Source organism: Thermobia domestica, chromosome 1 (assembly GCF_964235325.1).
Source record: "Thermobia domestica chromosome 1, izTheDome1.hap1.1, whole genome shotgun sequence".
Classification (NCBI taxonomy): domain Eukaryota; kingdom Metazoa; phylum Arthropoda; class Insecta; order Zygentoma; family Lepismatidae; genus Thermobia; species Thermobia domestica.
The window spans coordinates 1,385,464-1,406,177 of record NC_137454.1 but is presented as its reverse complement, the minus strand read 5'-3'; the positions used below and the strand labels follow the sequence as shown (position 1 = coordinate 1,406,177).

At 35.7% G+C, this 20,714-nt stretch overlaps 1 protein-coding gene across 1 annotated transcript in view; it reads right to left on the bottom strand.

Moving 5' to 3' along the window:
* Rme-8 (receptor mediated endocytosis 8) overlaps window positions 1-20,714 on the bottom strand; it is a 132,045-nt gene that overhangs the window by 104,811 nt on the left and 6,520 nt on the right. The window contains exons 2-8 of the mRNA XM_081754380.1: window positions 19,401-19,482; window positions 17,092-17,365; window positions 14,205-14,405; window positions 11,643-11,785; window positions 8,797-9,048; window positions 5,026-5,152; window positions 3,531-3,653 (exon numbers count right to left, since the gene is read on the bottom strand). Coding sequence (XP_081610506.1) covers window positions 3,531-3,653; window positions 5,026-5,152; window positions 8,797-9,048; window positions 11,643-11,785; window positions 14,205-14,405; window positions 17,092-17,365; window positions 19,401-19,471 — 1,191 coding nt within the window. The 5' untranslated portion in view covers window positions 19,472-19,482. The remainder of the gene's footprint in view (window positions 1-3,530; window positions 3,654-5,025; window positions 5,153-8,796; window positions 9,049-11,642; window positions 11,786-14,204; window positions 14,406-17,091; window positions 17,366-19,400; window positions 19,483-20,714) is intronic.

Genomic DNA, 20,714 nt, shown 5'->3' with positions numbered 1-20,714 from the left:
ATGAAGAAAGTAGGAAGAAACGGGAGAATCCAGAGAAAACCCACACAAACGGGTTTGTCCACCACAAAGTTTACGTGGAGCGAGCTGGGATCGATCTAAGGACCCCATGTACCACAGGTGAACGCTCTACCACTGAGCCACTGAGGCCCCTTCATTAAAGACCTAGGTTAAGGTATTGCACAGGCTACTGGTGACAATCGGGCTACTGCTTTTCTTATACAAGCATAGCAGTTCAGCCAGGCAATGTGGCTTCCGGCAAATTATTTAGAAGAGGTTTTCCTTCTATAACTAACTGTGCAGAGCCAGTTGCTGCTTTCTCATATCAATTTTTTTTCTTTCTTTCCTATTCATCATTTTTTATTTATTTATTTACCTTTCCTGTCTTTTCTATCTTTCACAATGCAACAAAAGCGACTATTATACAACTATTCTCTAAATTATTGTAATACAATTCAATTGTTACAAGTAATATATTTTTCTGTAATTAACTAGAACAATGAATAAAAGATACTTAAAATTGTTAAAAAAAAAAAAAAAAAAAAAACAATTCAATTGTTACATTGTTATAATTTTATATTTCAACATTTAACAATCAACTATTGTTAACATTAATTTCAATCAAATTTACATTTAACGTATTCTTGTTGTTATTTCTCTTGTCTCCTCATTTTTTAATTTATTTATTACGGTAATAAAATATTCCAAATTTCACTTTAACTTCAAACTTCTTCTCTATTCACTTCATTTCAAAGATAAACGCAGTCAGGACGTTTGAAATGCCTGTCAAACAAAATAAACACGGTTGGAATATCCTAAGTCTTGTTTACTGCAAAAACACTTAACAAGTTGCTAATTTTAAGTCTGTACATGGTTTAATAATTATTTTGTGTCCCTATACCATTACAGTTTGTGCTTGTACCCATTATACAAAGGCAACCAAGAAAGTTCTGTCGCTTCTTCACCCACTACCTTTGAACATCGATATGTCACCTAAGACATACCTGGAAGATCAAAAATAGTCCCCATCACCATCGACGACCTTCTGCATACGTTCTGGAAACCCATGGATTCCATCGCGGTAGAACTTGGTAGGCCATGAATCGAAGAAAGCATCAAGTGCATTTTGCACCTCTACTACGGATTTGAACTGGCGTCTTCTAACGTGATTCTCCAAGGAATAGAACAGGTGTTAATCGGACGGTGCAATGTCCAGGGATTATGGCGGATGCAATAGTGTTTCCCATCCAAGGAGTAGAATGGTGTCCGAGTTCATCCTAGCCATGTGGGGCTTAGCGTTGTCCTGTAACAGGAGGACCCCTTTATGTTTCAGAAGTGCTAGCTCCAGAGTTTTGAGTTTTTCTTGAATACAGCTCAACTGCTAGCAGTACACAATTGCATTGATGCTCTGACCAACTGGTAGCTGTTCCCGATGCATGATGCCGCGAGCAGTCCAGCAAACACACAGGAGGACCTTCTTCTGGTGAAGTGCTGGTTTCGGCTGTTTTGGAACGGTTCATAAGATGCTAACCAATGATGACGGCGCCGTGGAACTTAGTACAGGGCCCATTTTCACATGTCAATATCTTGTCCAGAAATGGCTCCGTCCTCAGACGAGACAGCAAAGAAATACAAGTGTCTGTTCGCGTTACCTTCTGGGTCGGTATTACCCATCCACCCATTTTGCGGTGCTTCCCAAGTTGATGGGGAAGTGCTGCTGAATGGTTTCGCCACTTACATTTAATTGCAGTTCCAGTTCCTCACATGTATGGTTACTGTTAGCTTCAATTGCTGCCTGAAGATCTTCATTTTGTACATGTGTTGGTCTTCCGGTATGTAGTGCGTCTTCGAGTGTTTCGTCACCGTACTTAAACTTGTTAAACCACCGCTGCACTGTCCGCGTAGTCACGACACCCTCACCAAAGGCTTGGCATATCTTCTGCCCCGCTGCAGCGGCGTTTGACTCCTGTTTGAACGCGTACAGCATACATTTCCTTATGATGCTCTGTGGAGGTCCTATGTTCACTCTGTCCTTACACAAGTTCACGGTATAATGTTGAATATACCCACACCAACAACTGACCTTCGCCTGATCTCCATTCGCATTCAACTCACGGTGTGAGAACCAATTGGACACAGACCTCCACAAAAAGTGACATAAGTTTCTTGGTTACTATTACACATTTCTAATCGTTCGTGCTTTTCCCTTATTTGTTTTGGGTTCTTATCGTAGAGATGAACACAGATTTCTGCCTCAAAGATACTGATTACCAGTATTTGATGCTGTATCTTAAAAGTCTGTTATTATTTCTCCTGTTACAACATTAGGCCTCATTCTCTTTTAATGTGTGCCCACTCATTCAGTCCATGAAATCAAAAAAACCTCGAGATCCATCATTGCAATGAATTTTTAATGATCTTTTTACTGCAATCTATCTACCTGCAAACTTTTAAAGAATGAATTACGACTTGGTTGAGTATGAGATTTGTTGTGATAAGGAAACACATAAAATAAATCTCTTAAAATAAGTATATGTATTAAGTGCTACTGTTTTCATTTATCACTCTTACGAATTTTAAACCTTTTTAAGGAAATCTATCTCACTGAAAAGAACCTAAATTATGTACATAAATGCTTGAAAACGTGTCAATGAATTAATGGGTTGTTTCATTGAATTTTATACTTAATACTTCTTTTACGATTTCATCCTATGTTCTCGGTGAGAGCGGTCCCGGGTTTGATTCCCGGTGAGGGCACTCGGTCGAAAAAGTTTAAAAAGCTTTTTCAGACCAGCCATTTTGAATGAGGTTTTCTTGGGTTTTCCTCATTCACACCAAGTAAATACCGGGTAAGTCTCAGGCCGCTTCCTTCCTGTCCTTTTCCCGAATAGTATGCTCGCCGAGGAACATCATCCTTCATACGTGACGGACTAACATTACCATAGATGCCGAAAGCTCAGAAATCTAAATCCTAAATCCTCTTCATCCAATGTTCTATTTACATTACCTTTATCTGTGTTGAACGATTCTTTGCGCGAATGCAAATGATTCAAAAAGCGTTTCTTTCATTGAGTAATTTGCATTAAAGCAACACTTCTGTATCTTTTTAATTTTGTATTGTCTTCATTCAAAATACTTTGACGATCGAATGTAGCACTATCATTATTTTTAGATTCTTTTCTGTTCTTCTTCATTCTTCTTATATATTCATTTTCGTCAACCCTACATAAATACCTTCACATTCACACGTGAATTGACACGAAAATATCTTTCTCTCCTGTAACAGTTTTTAAAGTCTTTTAAAAGCTTTTGTACATCCTTGTGTGCATTCCTAAAGCAAGTTACGTATCCCACTAATCCCAGACGCCTAAATTTAAGTATCCGTAATATGGAGTGACATATTGTCAATTAGGAGCGACAGCCCATTTGTTTATCTCTTTCTCTCCCATTATTTTTATCATGTCATTGTTACTTTCAAACTGCACCAATAAAAATATTATTCCCTTAGACGAGAAGAAACGTGGAATACTCACATCTTGCGTGACAGAATGCAGAAGTCCACTATATGGTATATTTGCATTAAATCTTTCCACTATTTCGCCAAACGATCGCTTCACTGGAAGCTGCTGGAGGAATTTTAGATGAAGGGATTCAACCTGTAAAAAATAATAATAATAAAAAAAATATTTTAAAAATCACCTGTTGACTGTATAAATGTCACAAACAGTGTAACAAAAGTAACTTGTAAATTCCGATCTTAGAGTCGGAAGCCTTCCATTCTTGCTTGGGGGCCCTAGTGGTTAACTACACACTGAGAGCAACCGCAGCGAACCAGGGTTCCGAGAGATCTCATCGCTGCAAAGTATACAACATTCTTTCAAAATAACAGTTTAGACTAGAACAACTGCTCCCAACTTGTATCCCGACCTGAAGATTATTACAGCATATAGTTTCAGACAACCTCAGGGCCCTTTTCAATACATCATCTACTTCTACAACTATCACTAAAACATGATTAGGCTAAAGGAGACGGTGATGAGAAATGAATGAAATGGTGGAATAAAGAAAGTGGGAGGAAACGGGAGAACCCCGAGAAAACCCACGAGCATGATACTTGTCCAGTACAAAGTCCACACGGAGCGAGCTGGGATCGAACCAGGGACCCCAAGCACCGGAGGTGAACGCTCTACCACTGACAAAAAAAAAGTAAAAATCTCTTCATTACCACATGACAGATGGTCAATTAGTAATTATAACGATACCAAATATACCAAAAAATATACGTTCTTCCATTGGATATTACCAAATCATTCCTTCAAAAGATCGAATTGTTATGAACTTTGTATTTCGATTATAAAAATGTTTTACGTGAGACATATTCTATTTATTTTGTTCAAATTGCGTCAGAATTCAATTTTGATTTTACTAAAGAATGATTCTTAAGTTTTATCTTCCATTTATTTATTTATTTTTTAATTTTATTTTTGAAGTCTCACGACTTGACTAATTTCATATGATTTCTGTTGATCCTGGATAAAGGCAATGTGGAAGTATTATTCACAGTATCCATAAAATCCTATCTAATATTCCTTTTAAGTCACGCAAATATAAAATTTGTTACAATTATACATTACTTTATACTTTCCAATCAAAGAATCACACTTCATGAAACGTCTATTATTTAAAGATTCTAGAACTAATAATATTGTGTTTTGGAAACATATCATGTAAAGTTTTATTATTATTATTATTATTATTATTATTATTATTTACCACAATTTGAGTTCAGTTTTGTTTGAGGAACATGACACAAGTTCCAGATAACAGCATTCAAATCGGTCTACTTTGGTGGCATCTGTGCAACTTATCTATAGTTAATATTATTGCAAAATAACATGTATACGTCTTTCAGGTCTACAAATATTAAAGAACCAATATATCAACCACCTATAGACAGAGTTATAGTCTAAATGTTACTCTTAAAAACATTAATCTAAACCCTTCTAGTACACATAAATTATTACTCACTTCTTCATCTACTGGACACGAGAGAGGACCTAATCTTTTTCCTCGTGGAGTTGGAGTCATTTTCACATGAACATCCCTGTTACCCGAGGCACGAACACCATCTAGCAGAGACGCTAACAACGAATCCCTAAAAAGTCAAAAACACTTAATAAGCTGTTCGTAAACGTACAATTACGATTATTCAATATATCACAGCGTACACTATACCTGTATAATCATTAACAGGGCCTGGAAGTTGAGGAAAAATCCTCTTTTTTACGAGTGCCCGAAGACGAGGCTTAACATAATATATGTCTATTTTGGATCATTGTAGGCCAGAATTTTTTTTTTTCTTTTTCGGTGTGTGTTTATTTTTTATTGGTCTTTTTAAAAGTTTTTTATAGGTCTTAACGTCTTTTTTTGCACTTCATCTTTCGACAATAAATTTACTGGCCATTAACTCTAATCACCACCACCTCTTAAACATCTTTTCTTTGGTACAGAAAATTCAAAAGATAAGACATTCTTCAACGACTGGACTGATAAGACAAAATCTGCAACAATCACAAGTAAGATGAGGAGGTGTAACAATGTCCTCCAGCAGGGGGAGGGTGAAGGTGGGGAAGTTTTCTTATTTTAGTTTGGACTTCAGTTTGTGGAAGAAGGACAGACATGCCTAAAACTAAACCTAAGAAAACTTCCTTTTTGCGTCGGTTTGTGTCTGAATTTGGAGCAAAAGTTTTTTCTACGGATGGAACTATTATTTTCTGCAAATATTGCGAAGTGAAAGTGAGTGCAGAGAAAATGATTCCATATCCAGTAGCACGTTGAACGTGAAAGTATATTCCCGGGCCGAGGAGAAAACTGTATATTGTATACTACAAGAAGTTTGTATTTCTTGAGCATTACATTCATTAAATATATAATTCTAATTGCATTGGGTCTTACTTCTACGTACTTTTTTCCAATCTTTAGATATTTTTAGGTCCATTTTGGACAATTTTTAGGTCTTCAAACTTCCGAGCCCTAATCATTAACTTGTCACTGTATGCATGTAACTTTCATTTCTTCTGTGACTGGAACAACGGAATTGGTACATGCAAAATCGAAATTAAATGACAAAAGTATTAGTAATACAAACTGATCAAAGCACCAAATATATATTACAACGGTACGTTGAATATTTTTATATTTTTATTACTTGTAAACTTGTAAATTTGGGCGCTAAGTATTTTATATATGTACTAAACCAAGTTATTTTGAAGAAGAAGAAGAAGAAGAAGTTAGTTAGAAAATAATATCGATTTTTGAGAAGATATTCATATGTTATATAATTTTTAAATAATAAGTTTTTGGAACGTCGTTGTCACGACAACTAAGTATAAATAAATGAAAGATTTATTCAACACAGCTTTGCATTTTTAATGGCTCATCAATAATTATTTAAGAACGGCTTGCAATATTAATAATACTTGTAGTACTATTAATAATATAGGTTTTTAAATTATTATTAATATATATATTTAATGCTTTTGTCATTTTTGTTTTATTAATACTGTGGATTATTTCCCAAGCTACAGTGAACACGATATAAATAATAAAAGATAGTTATGGACTCTAGAGAAACTAACATTCATTACTATTATTATTAAAAAACGGTATTCTTAAAGCCTTAGAAAATGTGTTTTTAGTGTCTTCAGTGCATCACTTGAAGACTTCAATACTGTGCAGCACAGTTTCCGCATGTTTTAGTCAACAACTGACACTCACCCTTGAAGTTCACGGACATCTTAGGGTAAACGTGGTTTGTACACAATATCCAAGATATCCCTACAGAAAAGAATCGCAGGGGGCTAAGTTGTGAACTCGATGGTTGATGAAACGGGTCTGAGGAACTGGGTTACCGAGTGATGTATGAAGGGTCACACAGGAGAGAGCGGAAAGTTGTCAATTACTGTATTATAATTGTTACCATTCACACTTGAATAATAAAATTTTAAGTAATTTGATCAATTAATAAAAAATAAAAATAAAAAAGAATATGAGGAGTTGAAATCATTCATATTATTTTGAAACATTCTGTACAATAGTGGTGTTATTTAAGTGACCCGTAATACAATTAAATGCACCTAATACAATATGAAATAAAATATGAACTAGCTTGTCGGTTATTACTAAATCTCTATGAGCATTTCACTTTTGTTGTACTTGCGAAATTATTTTTCGAAGTTCAACATATACGTTATATGGTTCTGTAATATAAGAAGTCTGTAAGTATGGAAAAATCCGCTGCCCGACAAAAAGGGAAAGCTTTTTCTTAAATATCCTAACATTCTGGATTCACGAAACATAACTTACCGTAGATACTTAATTTTAAAAAATGTTTTATCACATCAACTCCCACATAAGTGCCAATTCTATGGTATACTAAGAATTAAAAAAAAAAAAAAAAAAAAAAATGCATGACTGGATCGGATTTAAACCCGTGTTTCCGGTTACCGTGTTAATGTATTAACCATTACGCTACCCATATATGCTACAGGGTGTTTCAAAATGAATTTCGGGGTTTCAAGACTTTGTAGTACTTATTAAAGTACAATTATCAATAATACATCTAATGAAAGAACAATTCAAACAGTTTTTGCTACAAGTTTTCAATGTGAGCACCATTCGTCACACGGCACACATCGAGTCGATAGGCGAGTTCTTCTCAAACTCTGATCAGTATGTTTGGAGTAATTGTTGCGACAGCTACTTCAATCCTTTATCTTAAGTCGGGTAGCTCAGCTGGTAGCCTTTATGAATCCCCAAAGGTGAAAATCGTATGGCGTCAGATGAGGTGAACGTGGAGCCCATGCAAAATAAGGTCCATAAACTTTCCGCCGCGATATGGCACATGAAGACGACATGATCCAGAAAATATTAATCGTCCTACAGCAACTCATCGCTATCTTTGCTACTAGCACTTTCTAATGGCAGACAGATGAAACAGTGCATACGCATGTGTGTGTACAAAATTGTTTGAGTTGCTCTTTCATTTGATGTACAGGGTTTTCATAAAGTATGGACGGATTTAATTCGCTTATAATTTACATAAAAATGCTCATATTGAAATCGAATAAAGTGCAAACGATAGCGGAAGGATTAAATTTTTACCTGTAATCTGCACCAGCTCAGTTCATTCACCGCCACACCTCCAACTGGGCGCCATTTACGTCCACACATTCGCGTAGGACCGTCTAGGAATCGACTTCTGTGAGCTGTTGGTGATGCTTTCCCTTACCCTGCTCACTGTTGCAGGCGATGTTGGCGGCCTCCCACTTTGAGGACGGTACAGGACGCTCCCTGTCTCCAAGAACTTAGCATGCCACTTTCGGATTGCACTCTCAGTCAGTGCCGGCTTTTTGAACTCTTTGGTGAACTTTCGACACACCAGAATTGGCCTTGCCCTCCCTCTCCCTCTCTCAACGTGTTCAGAGTTGCCGCTTATCTAACAGTGTTGCCAACTAAAAATTTAATCCTTCCGCTACCGTTTGCACTTTATTTGATTTCATTATGAGCATTTTTATGAAAATTATAAGCAAATTAAATTCGTCCAGACTTTATGAAAACCCTGTATTACTTATAAGTGTAATAAATATTCCAAAGCTTTAAAACCCGGATATTCATTTTGAAACACCCTGTATAAGCATATGACTTACTTAAAACACCTTACAGTTAAAATAATAATAATAATAATAATAATAATAATAATAATAATAATAATGAAATAAAATAAAACGAAGGCACTACCTGTCAATGGCTGTATATGTTCTGATCTGTCCTTTGACATATTCTATGGTGAACAGCTGTGGATTCTCTCGACTTCTGACTAGAGCAAAGATCTCGCATAGAGGTCTGATTGTACAAATGCTGTATGTTTGCGGATCTCTTTCAATTAGACAAGTTTCGGACAGACAAAGTGTCCGACGCTGAGGATCTGAATGGCGCTGGTGAATTTTATGTACTGTGAACTCCGACACAGATGTAATATGTTCGTCTGAGCTGTAATAAATAAGCATTATTTACTTATTCTCATCTGTTCTGAGACAATTTGCTAAATCAACTAGATAAATGACATACTTTTACTTAACATAATGTAATTTAAATTTGAAGTGTGGACTACTGTTATTAAACTTAGAAATGATCAAAAACAAAATGACTAACACATCAAGAAACAGTGATATATATATATATTTAAAAATCCGGATTAAAATTTTAATCTTATTATTCGTGTCTTCTGTAAACAGCAACTACTTTTAAAACTTACACAAATTCATCTTCAATTTTTTAAAGAAATACAGAAGAAAAAAGGATACTCCACTTTACTGTTTCCTCTACAGTGATGCTGTATTACTTGTCACCTCTATCATATCATGAGGTCACATGGAGTACCACTGTGTCTTTCAATGAACGCAAGCTATTTCGGGTGATTCTGACTTTATCAATGTTGTGTTCTACGCATTATAAGTGTTTTGAAAAAGCTAATGGATTCAGAATTTCCTTTTTGACTTAAACGTTAGTTCCTATTTCTCCTTTAATCCTTCAAATACCTGAATGTGAGCCCAATCGCTCAGTGGTAGAGAACTGACTTCTGTGCATGAGATCCCTGGTTCGATCCCAGCTGTCGTGGACAAACACTGTGTGTGTGTGTTTCCTCGGGCTTCTCCCGTTTCCTCCCACTTTCTTCATTCCATCTTTTCACACATTAGCATCATTACTGTCTCTCTCAGCGTCGGAGCATAAAATCCAGGGACGTGGAAAAAAACTTTAGTTTTGAAACGTTATAAACTACAGAAAGAGACGAGTGGTAAGAGTAAGAATAATTTCACTTTTTCTTCTGAAATAGAAACATAACACAATAAAAATCAATATATATTTATATGGACAACTGTATCACATAACTTCATTTAAGAAAAGCAGTTGCTTCAGAATGTAAGGAAACATTCTGGTTTCAAAAGATGAAATGAAATGAAATCTTTGAGTTTTACGTCCCACGGTTATGCCGGTTAGGCTAAAGGAGACGGAGATTATGAGAAATGAATTAAATGGTGGAATGAAGAAAGTGGGAGGAAACGGGAGAACTCCGAGAAAACCCACGCACACTGGTTTCAAAAGATGTCTGTACAAGGAACGACAGGAGGCTGCAGCAAGGAAAACGAAATATAGCTTGTAAAAATAACTAAACGCATTTAGATATGTAACTCACACTTTTCTTTTATTGACGTATGCGTAAAATAAGAATTTAACCTTGGTATAATCACTTAATTTATAATGATAAATTTTCAAGGTTTCTTTTTAAAAGGACATACAGTACGATGGACACCAAGATAATTGCTTCCTCCAGAAACTAAACGAAATACGAAATGTTCCAAGTCTCATTTTTTAAATCATTTTTCCACTCATACGTAATGTTTGATATGATTTGATTTTGAGTTTAACGGCCCTCCCAGTAGCGAGACTGTGAGGTGGGACCTACTGATTAACGTGGAATCCGAACCGCGTGTCTCTTACATAATGTGAATGTAGTGGATGGAATATCTAACGGGTTTCGCACGTACTCAGAGAATAAATCACAACACGTTTATTTGCTTGTTTTCTTAAACAGATCATAATAGCTTTTTTTTTTTTTTTTTTTTTTTATTATTTGAAAGTTTGAAGCTCTCTGATTATGACTGGCCAGTTACTGACATATTGCTTTTTTCTTAACCCCTTTTGAACATTGTGTGTATTGTTACACATAATCCACTATTTCATTTAAGTTGGTATATAACAGAACAACTTCAAGCAAAAGTACTTTTTTTATAAATTTGAACAAAGCTAGCATTTTTAAAATTGTAATTAGTAGCCTGTTATTACGTTCCTATATTATTATTATTAAGTTTCCTGGCACTATTCTTCGGCTGAACACGTCGATCTGCTTTTACTATTTCGTCAACATGCGTAATGTCGTCCAGTGACAGCGAGGAGCGAAGACGGCCTGATCGCTTATTATTCTGCACATTTTCTTGTCCACTTTCAAACTTCTTGCACCGCCACTGCTCAACATGTCATCATGCACTGGTTCCATTTCTCTGTGGATATATGTGGCTATGTGTCCCATGCCATAGAAAACAAATACCACTTAGCTGCTCACACGGCGTGGACATTCTGAGAATTCTGGCCATTTTTAGCAACTGATAATAAAGCCGTGAGGTGAAAGAAATCGAACCGTTCCAATAAAAGAATACCATACAATTCGTACATCTTGATTTTGTATTAAAATGTATTATCGCTATATATATATATATATATATATATATATATATAAAACTGTTTTTCTGATCAACTGTCATTTCCCTGACTTTCGTTCACTTTCGAGGTACGTAGAAACTCTGATATAAAGACTGTTTTCTCATTTTTTATGTTCGAAAGTTAACAATACACTTCTTCTGCTGATATATTTTAGCCCAGTATGATCCAATACTAATCTATCCGACTATTCGACACCGTTTCAACATTATATAATTACTACTTATTTGCTGCCATAGTTGCTAACACGAATGCATGACATGAAAAATTTCTTTATATAAACTAAAAGCTTCTCTGTATCTCCCTACCTGTATTTCCCCAAACGTTGATTATAGAATTCTTCTAAGGATATAGCTTCTTTCTCTTCTTTCACTGTTACTCCTATGTAGAAATTGGCTGCTTCCAAAATCTTCTTTTTGATTTCATTTTTATGTTGCGAAGCAAACAAATGCTGGAAGATTTAAAAAAAAAATTAAGGTAAACATTTTATTTGGAAATAATAATGGAAATAATAAAGGAACAAGCAATATTATTGTTAGTTTTGTGAGTTAAATGAAATGAAAGTTTTGTGAGTTTTACGTCCCACGGTTATGCCGGTTAGGCTAAAGGAGACGATGATGATGAGTAATGAAATGGTGGAATGAAAGTGGGAGGAAACGGGAGAACCCCGACAAACCCACGCACACGGTGTTTGTTCACCACAAAGGCGAGGGGTGGGATCGAACCCGGGACCCCAAGCACCAGAGGTCAACGCTCTACCACTGATCCACCGCGGCCCCTTTTGTGAGTTAAGACTGGGCATTATCTACAAGTATCCGACAAGGTATTACTTAGGAATAATAAGACAAGGTGTTGATAAGTTGTAAGAACAATTGAAGGACATTACCATGTAATGTTCAAGGTGTGTATTAGGTTTGATGTTGGAATTTGAGCCAGATGTGGTTATAATGAATGGAGTCATAAGTGGCTGAAGTTAGAGTAATAGATATTATGTTAAATGTAGTAAATGGAGGAAGTTGTAGAATGATGTGCTACAACATATAAGTTAGTAGAAAACTATTTGTTACTTAACTTTGGGATTGCGAAAGAGTACAGCTAAGTACATGAAGTTTATTGAACTATTAAAAGTGGCTAGAAAGAGGATTGAAGTTCTTTATTCAGTAGTACTCACTTGAAAAGTGAACTAATTAATTTAGTAATACTAGGCAGTTAAGGAGATTAGTTACTTATTGGCTTTAGACAAATCACAACCTAATAATTATTTCTTTTACATTTCTAGTTTCTTCTAGTTATTATTACGATCTCAATGTGTATCTGACCAGTATCATTCGAAGAATACATTAAAAAAAAAAAAAAGTCATTATTGATATGAAAAAAAAAAAAAAAAAAGCTGTAAGAAAGCGACTTATGACACGCAAATTTTCCATTACTACGTGTATATTAGGAACTATGTATCTCGTAACACGATTTCTGGGCGTAATTAACGACTCGTCAAAATTTGACTCGTTTAAAACTATACACCCTGAAAATTTATATTGCTTAGCATTTAGCTGTTGTAAGAAGACTTAGTATTAGGCCACTAAATTAAAAATACATAAATATAAATAGAACAAATAAAACTTGAAGGAAAAAAATTCTTAAACAGTGGTTTCAAATCTGTTCCCAGGGAGATCTTGTCCAAATATTTAAATATTTGTCGAATGAACTCCTTTGAGTAAATGAAATCTTTGAGTTTAACGTCCTACGTTATGCCTGTTAGGCTAAGGGACATGGTGATTAAAACACGTGAAAGATGATGGAAGAATTAGTGGAATGAGAAAGTGGGAGGAAACAGGAGTAACGAGAAAATCCAGGGACACGATGTTGTCCAGCACAAACTTACTTGGCCGGGGATCGAACGAGGGACCCCCACGAACCAGAGATAAGAGCTCTACCACTGAGCCCTCTAACTCCTTTGAGTATCTTACATTTGTTCACTCCATCTTGTACAGGATCTACTAGCTCTAAAGCTTATCAGTCAGCCTGGTAGAGAAAGAAAACTTGATGTAAACTTTAACACAGATACACTTTGGCACATTTTGTGAAGATAAACGAACTCTCAATTATTGTATGCCCTGGGAATTAACCGAATGATTGTATTCATGATACGACTTTGATAATCAAACCTATTGCCTTCGACAGCCAGACTCTAATGAAGTGGGAGGGCCCCGGTGACTCAGTGCTCACCTCTGGTGTATGAGATTCTGGTTCGATCCCAGGCCACGAGAAGTGGGTTTTGTGGTGAACAAACACCGTGTGCATGGGTTTTCTCGGGATTCCTCCTACTTTCATCATTCCACCACTTCGTTCATTATCATTATCACTGTCCCCTCAGCCTCGGAGTACAATTGTGAGAAGTTAAATTACATCTAAACTATAATAATAATAATAATAATAATAATAATAATAATAATAATAATAATAATAATAATAATAATAATAATAATAATAATAATAATAATAATAATAATACAGTATATGCGGTGATTACAAACATAAAGATACTACTGAAGCCGAAGTTCTCTACTAGTGCCTGGCTATGGAAGGCAACAGGATTGGTTGCAGAAATTTTACCATGAATATAATAATCTGATTAGGTTTCCCAGAACGTATAATAATAGGTGAGTGTTCTTGAACTTCAAGTATAAATCCACTTCATTCAGATGAATTAGAAAGCACGCAATCTTCCAAAACAGCTGTTGCGAAAACTACAAATAAAAAATCAAAATGGTCGCTTTAAAAGTAGCTAACAAAGTTTGTTGCTTTCTTATACACTAAATTTGACTTATAAAAGTACATAAAGGTGTTTTCTCGTGTTACAAGACACTTACCATTCGTCCAAATCCTCCATATTTCACTATAAAGCCGCCAGGGTAGTCGCTTACATCTTGTATAGCTTCAATGTCCTTATAGTAATACGAAGCTAGCACAACGTTTGTGGCTGGATCCAACTGATCTAAAGAATATGGCGTTACATCTAACACTACAGGAAGTCTTGTTTCAGACCAATGTTGCTTGTAAGCTTGATACGTCTGAAAATAGCAATAATAAAAAGAGTATGAGCAATTATTATACTTATAGAGAAGTTAGTCATTATAAATAAATCTAGCCACTGGTAAGCAACTAACCGTGTGTGTTTTAAAGTAGCTTTCCATACTAAAAATGTACCTTGAAAGGAAGAGTCCTGTAAAAACAATGAAGGGTAAGGGGAAAAAAGAAGGAATGTCACAAAACTCGATTTTCGAGAAAACTACGATTTAATATTGAAAACCGCGTAAGAAGAGTAGGGTTAGTTACATCTTTTGCCCCCTTTTACATGGACATTTTTACAAAAAGGTATGCATGGCATATACAGTCAAATACTACCAAGAGTCACCAACAGATAGGACAAAGCACATACATGGACATTCCTTGTTTTTTCCTCTTACCCTTCATATGATTTCTGCGGAAGATTCTTCAACACGTTGATGACGAAGATTATCCGTGGAGACTGTACGGTTATTTATAAAATATAAAAGCTTACCAGTTAAGTTCTTGATTAATATAAACTGAAACACTTAATAATAATAATTTTTAATCTCACTCTTTTATTTACTGTGTCTACAAAATAGCACAAAATTATATAAAGTTTCGTAAAAATCTTCTTAAGATTTTTAAATAACAATGTTCTCGAAAGAAGAGGGTTCTGCGTGCGAAGAATTTACATCTAACCAAATAAAGCAAGACTAAATTCTGAGAACTGAGATGGGTTTTAGGTAAGTTGCCCAAGAACATGTCAGTGAAGATGTCTATATTAACTATTCGACGCAGTACATAAAAAAGCACGTTTACGTAAGTGTTTTTATTATTTTTGTATTGAATATGATTACGGGTAGAGTCGGCTTTCGGCATCTATGGTAGTTTTAGCTCGTCACGTATGAGGGATGATGTTCCTCGGCGATTACACTGTCGGGGATATTGGGCAGGAAGATAAGAATGGAGGGAGAAGGATGGAAGCGTCCTGGACTATTATGTTAGATACCTGGTGAGAATGAGGAAAACAATGAAAAATTTCACTCAGGAGTGATGGCCTGAAAAAGCGAGTATCTCTATTGGGAATCGAACCCGGCACCGCTCGCACCAAAGGCGACAGTGTTAGTAACTATGTTACGCGAGGCTACGAAAGTGTTTCGTGTGGAATATTGTATTCTATTAAACAGAAACATAGACATTACACAAAAGCTATGAAAAAGGCTTTTTAATTATGGGCGTCAAGAAGAATGGAGAACAATAACTTGATCGAACCTAAAATCAATGAAAAAGTGCTAGGAATAGCAAGCGATATAAAAAAAAGAATATCAGATACTTAGAAAGTGGAAGGGAACTGATCACTTAGAAAGTGGAAGGGAACTGATCTGGACATGATAAGAGAGTACGATGGAAGGAAAAAGATGAATGGAGGAGACTGCAATCGATCGTACAAAAACGAATAACTACTACGACAAGATAATGAGGGCTAGTTGAGGATTGCATTGCATGAAGGTATCTCAATTGGGGAAAGTGTCCTGCCATTGGCGATGATGATACAGTCGAATACGAAAATCGAGGAGTACGATGTTCACTGGTAGAACACACATCTCTGAGCGAAGAGTCCATGATTCCATCTCAGGTCCTGTAAATTTGTAAAGAAACCGTGTGGGATTTTCTGAGCGTCTATCACTTCCTCTTTTCCTCTAATTTTTCAAAGCCATTCAATACTTTTACCATGCACTCTTTTAAGCTGAAGGACACTGTCGCGAGATATTAAACTGAATACTTTTCAAAATTAAGATCAATATATATATATCTGTATTTCCTCGCAACTTAGGCCCGCATGTATTTGAGGTAACAGAAAAGCGAAAGCTGATCCAAGATGAATACGCTGAACTAACTAAAGTGTATAACCGGAAACCAAAAGCTATAAACATTTGCAGAACAAAATTATTTCCCAAGATTAAAACATAAACTTAGTTTATATTGTTTTTCTTTCAGCACACTAAACAAAGTTACTTAAAAAAATGAACTATCTTTTGTTTTCAGCCCATCTTTTGAAATCTACCAGTGTTGGCAAGTCTTACAACTGAATGTTCTGTAAGAGAAATTTATATGTTGATTTTTACAAATAAAAGTGTTTGCAAGCATACAAACTGCAAGATTCACTTATTATTATTATTATTATTATTATTATTATTATTATTATTATTATTATTATTAGTGGAGTTCTTCACGATGAATCCTAATCATTATCCAAATCTTTATCAGTAGAATTGGCTTCCTATATATTTCATGCAGATGTGGCACGATTCAATTCTATTATTTAGTGGCAAGATCTGCAAAAACTAGAAGATTATTATTATATTAAAGGATGAAGCAACTAGATGTTAATTTTTAAGAGTGACTACCTTTAGTGCATGAAAAAAATGAAAATAACTTAGGGCTTTACTAATGTGAAATACACGTTAAATGAAGAACATATTGGTACTTAAAATATATCCTATTTGTACATACATTTTCTAAGTAAGTAGAAGAATCTAACGAACTTTATTTATTCCCTAACTTTTCCCCAAAAGATTACAGAATAAGTAATCGAAATACCACGAATAATTCAAGAACTGAAACGTAGTAAGATAAATAAAAACACTTTTCGACTCAACGTATATTAATTGCAATCTATCTCAAATTAATACTGATAATACTTACGTATGATTCCTTATTTTTCTCGGAAAACTGATGACGGAACTTGAGAGCTTCAGTAATTAAGTCGGCGCGATGATCTGTTGAGAACTTCATGGAATCGATTTTCTTGTCCTTCTTAATTGTAATCGTAAACTGATTGTTGGGTAGCTGACCAACACCTCTCGTATTCGGAGTGATGTTGATAAACTCGCTGTAAGGCCATCTATTTGTTACATCCAAACTGGTTGGATGGTAGGTCGAAATACCCAGAGTTCCAACCGAAAATATTCTCTTGTATCTACAAAAATTAAGTCAGATAGTACACTGGAGTTAACAGGGTCACGATTTGTGAGAGGAATTTCTTTGGTACTGGCAGCTCCATAGACAAATCCGTTTTGACAGCAACCTTGTGCTGTTATGGTTTAAACGTAAATATCCTTTTATAGAAAAATGGCTATAGGGAACCTACAGCAGATTATGGGATACAAAGTCACGAGTTTGCATCAGGAATCGAAACTCTCTCTCCTGCACAAACGGCGGGAACGCTAAACAATTATACAAAAAAAGTGAACTTATGGGAAGATTGGTATAGTTTGTTTTGAGTTTAATGCTCCTTTTAAGAGGAGACAATAAATCAGCTGTAAAACGCTAATTTCTGGTGAGGGGACGGGGGGGGGGGAAGGGAATGGATTGATCCCAGCCGAAGTTTGTATGGACAACATCGTGTCCGTGTTCTCGGGATTTCCTCGTTTCTTCTTTCATTATCATTCCACCAACAAAATGAAATCTTTCAGTTTATGCTCTACGGTTACTTCACGTAGTTCTAAGGACACGGATCATTATTGAAAGTAAATGACAATTAAATTATTTTTTTTCTCAGTTTCACGTTCCACGATTATGCCCGGCTAAAGGAGATGGTGATGAGAAATGAATGGAATTGTGGAATGAAAAAAGTGGGAGAAAACGGGAGAAACCCAAAGAAAAAACACGAACACGGTGTTTGTACACCACAAAGTTCACTTAGCGCGAGCTGAGATCGAACCACGGATCCCATGTACAAGAAATAAAAAAAAAACTCACACACACGTCGCTCTCCGCCGTAAATTCACTAGCCTATGATCGAACCAGGAACTGAATCATTCACTTTCGTTAGTCATATGTCTCTTTTGGCGTTAAATGCACAATCGCCGAGTATTAAATTATAGATTCCTTTTTCATTTTGTAACGTCCCTTTTCAGCACAAAGACTGAAACTTGAACTTAATAAGGATCCGAACCCAGCACATAAACACCCATCGAAGGTGAGAACGCTACCTACGTACACATACCAAAGAGCAGTTCACACCGTTCTGGAAACACGTTCACGTCAACACAGCCTGACGTCTTATATCACCTAGTTTTAATCAAGCACTGCGTAGTTGATGAATAAATTCGCAAAATAAGAAATGCGAACTCCATTTATGAAAGGTAATTTGGTAAGCAGTCAAGCAGGCTAAGCTAGATGGTTGCTGCCTCACTTCTCACGTTAGGCGAGGCACAGTACAAAAGGAATTTCTCTCACAAAACGTATATCACAACAATTTATATAACAGAATAAAAGGCATACCATCTACTTGTTCTACTTCAAAAACCAGTAGATCCCTATTAATAAGGTATTCTCTTTCAGACAATAAGACACATCATACAAGGAGAAAAAAGTTCTATGCTTAGAATAGGGAGATTAATAAAACAAAATGAAAGAAAGGACATAATAAATTACATTTAAAATACTACTACTATTGAATATAATATTATATTTGGTCTAGGAATTAATTCGTGCGGTTGGTACGCACACATTGAAGCTGTAGTACAAACACAAAATACATAAATACCTTAAGAAAAATATTGTCCATCGCTAGCCACCACTTTCGCCCATCTGTCAGGCAATGTACGGATTCCGTGGCGAAAGAAGTCCTCATCCTTGGAAGCGATCCAGTCAGAGACCCATGTTTCGATATCTTCTGAAGAAGTAAGAAGAACTGGTGTTGTTGACGCTTTAATCCACTGCCCTATACTACGAACGATACGCGATGACAGGGGTTTGCAACACATGTGTGGATACACGGAACTGTGGGACGCTCCGTTCGTTGCGCCATCTCTTGTCCACCCGCACGAATTAATTCCTAGACCAAATATATTATAGTAGTGTATTAATATATTGTATTACAATAAACTACTTAATTCAATATTTCGATAACTTCCACTCACATCAATGTTTCACGTAATTTGAAAGAAAAAAAGAAAAGCAGACAGTATCAAAAGTCTAAATACAGATGTAAAAAGAGTCGTACTTACTTTCCCTTCCAATTAGAATGCTTCGTTACATGGAAGCATGCTATATCGTGGTTGTCTTTGATCGGCATCATTTTGTCATAACCTGTGGATTATATTGAAAAAAAAAAAAAAGCATATATATTATTAAAACCAAAATTATTAACGTTTATTCTTCATATTCATTCTTATCTGAGATATATATATATATATATATATATATATATATATATATATATATATATATATGTCAAACTGTGCAAATAGCGCATTTCTTAACTATTACTTATGTACGCACTGAATTATTATTAAAGCAGGAGACGGTTTGAATAATCTATTATCATTATTATCAATCACAAACAAAAAAATAAATAAATAAATAGTGCTAGTGAGTATGACCAAAGCAGCTCTGCAAGAGAAATTAGATGCCTGCCGAGGAGCAATGGAAAGCAAAATGCTTACAACTAGTAAAACCACAGCACTGTCCTTATATGAAAAATGTACTCGAGAATACAAGAATATGACTGGACGAAGAAGAGGTAGTAATGACGAAGAAATTCAAGTACTTGAGATCAATTTTGTAGGAAAATGCACGAATAGGAGACTATGTAAACAGCAGAATTAGCAGCGGTTGGACAAAATGGAGAGAAGCAGCAGAAGTATTGTGTGACCATAGGGTATCAATACGTCTTAAAGGAAAAGTTTACAAAACAGCAGTGAGACCTGTCTTATTATACGAAACGGAATGTTGGACAACGAACAAGAAAGAGGAAATGATGCTGCATGTTGCGAAGATGAAGATGCTGCGATGGATGTTTGGAGTGACGTGGAAGGACAAAATTAAGAATAAAATGTTCCGAGGAACAGTAAAGGTGAGACCATTAGTCGAAAAACTGCAAGAAAGTAGATTGAGATGGTTTGGGCATGTAAGAAGAAGACATTTCAAATTCATAGCTCACCGAGTAGAAGGGAGTGGAAAACGAGCTAGAGGCCGGCCAATAAAGAAGTGGGGAGATTGTGTTAAGGACGATATGATACAGTGTGGTGTAACAGCGGATGACACAAAATAGAAACAGCTCTAGGACAGCAATCCAAAAAGCCTAACTGGGAAAAATGCTTAGAGGAAGAAGTTAGAATAGAGGAATAATAATAATAATAATAATAATAATAATAAAAGCATGTAGACTGAGATGGTTTGGGTATGTAAGACGACCACCTTTGAAATACGTAGCTCACAAAGTAGATGGTATAGAAGTGAGTGGAAAACAAGCCCGAGGCAGGCCAAAGAAGAAGTGGGGAGAGTGTATTAAGAACGATAAGGTGCAGTGTGGTGTCACA